The sequence below is a fragment of the Montipora capricornis genome, chromosome 4, assembly GCF_036669925.1.
Source record: "Montipora capricornis isolate CH-2021 chromosome 4, ASM3666992v2, whole genome shotgun sequence".
NCBI classification, from domain to species: domain Eukaryota; kingdom Metazoa; phylum Cnidaria; class Anthozoa; order Scleractinia; family Acroporidae; genus Montipora; species Montipora capricornis.
In genome coordinates, this window is record NC_090886.1 from 683,998 (window position 1) to 688,988 (window position 4,991).

A 4,991-nucleotide genomic window follows, 5' to 3' on the forward strand; every position below is an offset into this window, starting at 1 on the left:
TATAAAAAGATGTCACCAGTCTACATTTGGCTCATCCTCGGTGTAAAAACCTGTGAAACGCACAGATGACGTAACACAAAGGAAAACAAAAGAGCAAAAAAACATCAAACAATAACCTAACCCCACCACGAGCTAACAAAACAAAGAAAAAGTTTCACAGGTTTTTACACCGAGGTAAACCCCTACATTTCATAACATATGTACCTTTCATGGTTGCAGTGTGGAGTTCTGTTCTCTTCAACTACTTGTTCAGTTTACTCTCAACTTCAATGTTCATCAGTCTGTCTAATCACTATAGTTTTTGGCAAAAGATTGCTGAAGATACATTCCCTGCTGTACTTTTAGAATATCCGCCACATTGTATTCCAGGTAAACGCTTAGAAGGCGTCTTCTAAGCTCAGCCTTTGGTGGCTAAGAGGGACGGGTAGCTCTGGGAACGAGAATGGTTTTACCTTTTGAAAGACATCGAGAAACCTCAATCCATCTTTTTGCCAGCAACACCTCAAAGGTATTATTCAATCGACCACCAAAAAATGTCTGCTACGTTTTTACATTGTCTTAACTAGTTAAGGTATTCCAAGTGACTGACATGAACGCGAACTGAAGGAAAATAAGGCCAAAATGGGTGCTAGAAAATGACGGAAGCGAATTAAGTCTTGTCTAACAGAGGAAACAGCATTGGTGACAAAAGGAAGGAATTACTTTCTACATCGGAATTACAAACCAGGGCTTCATCACGTTGCTGAAATGTTTTCAGTTTAAAGGTTTTCACTGGAAATCAAGGTTTACTTCTAAAATGCAGGTAATGATACGCTTTCTCAATTTCATAAGGGTATTAGGTGCCCCTTCAACTATAAACACTGACATTTGCCTACGCACAACAACATTGACAGTAGGGTTTCGCCTAATGACATTTATAGACTTAATAAGAATGAATATTTTTATCAAGTGAAGTAGGATAAGGAGAGATTCAGTGGCACTTTATATAAAAAGATGTCACCAGTCTACATTTGGCTCATCCTCGGTGTAAAAACCTGTGAAACGCACAGATGACGTAACACAAAGGAAAACAAAAGAGCAAAAAAACATCAAACAATAACCTAACCCCACCACGAGCTAACAAAACAAAGAAAAAGTTTCACAGGTTTTTACACCGAGGTAAACCCCTACATTTCATAACATATGTACCTTTCATGGTTGCAGTGTGGAGTTCTGTTCTCTTCAACTACTTGTTCAGTTTACTCTCAACTTCAATGTTCATCAGTCTGTCTAATCACTATAGTTTTTGGCAAAAGATTGCTGAAGATACATTCCCTGCTGCACTGTCTTAGTCTGAAATGTTCCTCACCTGTTAGCACCAACAAAACTGACAAAAATTGATTATTTGCTCTGAATGCTTTGTTTGTATCTACACTTTTCACATTATTATTGTTTTATTCATTACCATAAGACTATTTTGCCCGATTTTTAGTTTTGCTCAAAACCATCCAAAATTTTGCAAGTTGCCTGTACTTTAGTTTCCTTTGCAGCCGTTATTGGGGTGTGGCATCACGACATCCAAAAAACGGCTGCAAAGGAGACTGCCTGTACTTGTAAATGAATTTAAGAACAATGCCCCAAGTGGTCCTCTTTTTACTCTCATCTGTGCTTCATTTTCAGGAAAAAATAGACATTCAGGTGGTATTGAAACCTTGTGGTGTTTTGCTTATTTGTACTCTAAAATATTTACAAACAGTGTTTGTTTTTCCAGGCCCAAAGTATGCAAACCAGTAAACAGCTGATTTGGTGTACTGATTGCAAGTCATCGCATACTGGACACGCTGGCTCAGGATTTACGGAATCAGATATATGCCATCGTCTGATTATTTCACTAATAAAGTGTTCAAACACCAGCAGAACAGAGAACATCGATTTTGAGAAATGTCTTGAAAAGTATGCAGCAGCCAAGTGGTTTCACAGTGGAAAGGTTCCTGTCAAGAAAGGCAAATTTAAATTTCCCCTGGTACACTGGGCTTGTGTTCTCGGAAAATACTTAATTTTGGAATATCTTGTAACTGAGAAAGGATTTGATCTCTCTGTAAAAGTAGGCAGACACAAGGAAGGTCCTCTACATTCTATGGTGCGGCATCTCAGAACTGGCTTGAATGCACAGATCCCTGCTGATTACATATTAAGAAATGCATTTTGCAACATATTAGATGTTTTCCTGAGGTACATGCCAGAGGCATTCAGTGAAAAAGATGTCAAGACGCATGATACAATACTGCATTTCTTGGCAAGGCGTTGTAACATGGATCCATGTTCTCGCATTTACCTAAAAATCCTCCTTGCAAAGATTAAGGAGAGTAGCGAACTCTCTGCTCAAACAAAAGATGAAGTATTATCTGCAGCGAACAAGAAAGGGAACACATTTCTTCATCTTCTGGTATCTGATGAGAGCTCTGCTAGGACTGTGACATATTTATGTGATAACTTTGGTTCCACGGCTCAGAGGATTTCCAAAACATGGAACAATTTGCACAAGACACCACGTCAGATCGCTGTCGAAAAAAGATGCTTTGCAATGCTTAGGGCTCTCGGAGCACCAGCTGTAGTTTTGAATAGTTTGTCCAGAGGCTCAATAACATGGAAAGAAGAATAACTGCATTCACTTTTTAACTATTTTGTGAATGTTACCCAGTCACCAGGTTATTGAGCCAAAATGTGAGGGTTACCAAAACCTTGGAAGGAAACAATCTTCCTATCTTAAGGAAGGAAAAAAAACCAAACTCATTGGCTAAAAGAGGACAATAATAAGTTATGAACAAGCCAGAGGTAAACCTCTGTGTAGTGATCAAGAAAAACTATCCTTTTATGCTATGCTGAAATGCCATTAATTTCAGGCTTGCTTATTGTTTAGTTCATCTGATACTTCTATTACATGCATAATTCACATACATAAACTTTTATTTTCCCTGGAACTTTTGAGTAGCTTTAAAATATAAAGCTAACCTTTTTCAAGGAACAAATAAAATATAATCCAAATCAAACAAAAAGAAAAGAAGAAAAGGTTAAATTACTTCCAAATCATTCAAACTTGTCATTTTAAAATGGCTCCTAAAATATAAATAATGAGAAGTTCCGATAGAATCTGGAAGGTACATGTAGCTGGACCAGTGTACTGCAGTATGATAAGAAACGAAATGGAGACCATAATTGAAAGTTCTTGATTTAATGAGGTGATGATGTAGTTACCATTGCAAGCAACCTATAAGTAGTAGAATGGAGAGTAAACATATTTCTTATAAAGCTCAGATAGTGAGTCAAAAAGAACCTTAAAAAAAATTCTGAAGAGGTTTGTTGTATAAAGAGTTCAAGTTTATCTTATCAAGTAGAATTCTATGCACTAGTCTTTATAATAGCTATTTAATGCCTCTAATTTTTCATAACAATAATGGAAATGTGGTAAAATTAAAGCCTTGTGCACTCTCACAGGTGCCTTTCTAGGAATTAAGTTTTGGAATCTTAACATTACACTGAATTGGTTATTCATCTTTTTGCTAATGGAAGAAATATGCTATCCAAGTGCTTTCAGTTGTAAGCAAACAATTTGATCCCCCTTCCGCATCTCAATGTTGTTTTCTGGGGGTCATGAGCAGTTTCCTGGAAATGAACACTTTCTAAATCAACATTGGATACGGCGAGCAGAAGTAACTGCTGTGGAATTCACAAGGGAGAAATAGTGAACAAGTGTGTTTTTTCAGTACCATTTCCTTAATGAGTTTTGGCCACGATTGTGGTTCTGGCATTGCTACCAATATTGCGAGTTTTTTCAAAATAGTGTATGTTATTTGGAAAGAAGTGGTGGTAATTACGGTATTTTGTTGGGTTAAGAAGTCAGAAGGGAGCGGCTTTAAGGTGGCTCAAACAAGTTTCAATACTTCCAAGTAACTCTCGGCACTACAGTGCTCTATCACGTATCAGCTATATTATGGTATCATATGAAACAACAGTAATTATTATTGCTGAGCAAGATGCAGTCATTATTGTGCCGTAATAATTATGTCACTGTAGCAACAGGCAAGCCCTGTAAAATCACCCTTTATTTTGTCTTTAGTTGTTCATATCTCAAAAACTAACTTAGGGACCCCTTTTTTATTGTTGAAAAGTGTTTGGAATGTCAAGATGAAACTTTCTGCAAAGTTTAAAAGAATTTTGCAAAGGAGATATTTCAGAACCACCTTAACCCTTTGACGTCCAAACCGGCCTAAACCGGCCAGACTTAATCTGTCTAACGCCAGACGATTTTACTCGTCAATGGGGAACCCCTGGGAGTCAATGGGTTAATTAATTAGTAGTTTTGTTTAACCTCTAGCAGATTATAATCTGAATTACAGGTTTGGTCAGATATAACTATTGGAGTAAATGGATACTTATAAATGCTAAATACGATATATGTACATAAATAATACAAACTACACTAATAAACATATTACATCAAGTCAGTAGCGTATTTGTTTGTGACAAAGTCACCAAACCTATTTGTGGCAGTTATCTTAGTTCTTACCCTATCTCTCGATCTGAGTGAGTAGTAGGCGGAAGCACTCATAGATTCTTAACCGGGTTATCCAGATTAAGCTGCGCAATAAATTTGCGACAAGCCCGCTGATCTGCGATCTTGGAGAGTTGATATACCGGCTAAATTTAAGGCCTCACTTTAAATTCTGTGTTTTTTTAAGCTGGCTCTGATTGTGCTACAGGGAAGATATCATTGATTTCACCTTCATGTATTGTTATAAATGTGCCAACCAAAGCCTCATTGGCTGTTGAAACAAAGGGTCTTTTGTTCCTGTTGTTGGTGCATTTTGAAAAACAGCTTATAAAACTCATTAATAATTCATGATGGGAAAACAAAAGAAATGTTTTATTAATCAATATCTGTATTTCTGATACAGCTTTCTCTTCATTTACATAAATGTTTCTTTCAATTTTCAAGGTTAAAATGTCTTGAA

At 36.8% G+C, this 4,991-nt stretch overlaps 1 protein-coding gene across 2 annotated transcripts in view; it reads left to right on the forward strand.

Annotated features, from left to right (window-relative positions):
• The window catches only part of LOC138045057 (uncharacterized), a 5,032-nt gene extending 552 nt beyond the window's left edge, over positions 1-4,480 (forward strand). The window contains exons 1-2 of one of the 2 annotated variants that reach the window (XM_068891412.1): positions 432-802; positions 1,751-3,471. In XM_068891412.1, the coding sequence (XP_068747513.1) occupies positions 797-802; positions 1,751-2,641 (897 nt within the window). In that variant the 5' untranslated portion in view covers positions 432-796 and the 3' untranslated portion in view covers positions 2,642-3,471. Of the gene's footprint in view, positions 1-431; positions 803-1,750 lie in introns of those variants that run through there. The other variant, XM_068891413.1, reaches the window with a different exon arrangement.
• Positions 4,481-4,991: the final 511 nt, after the last annotated feature.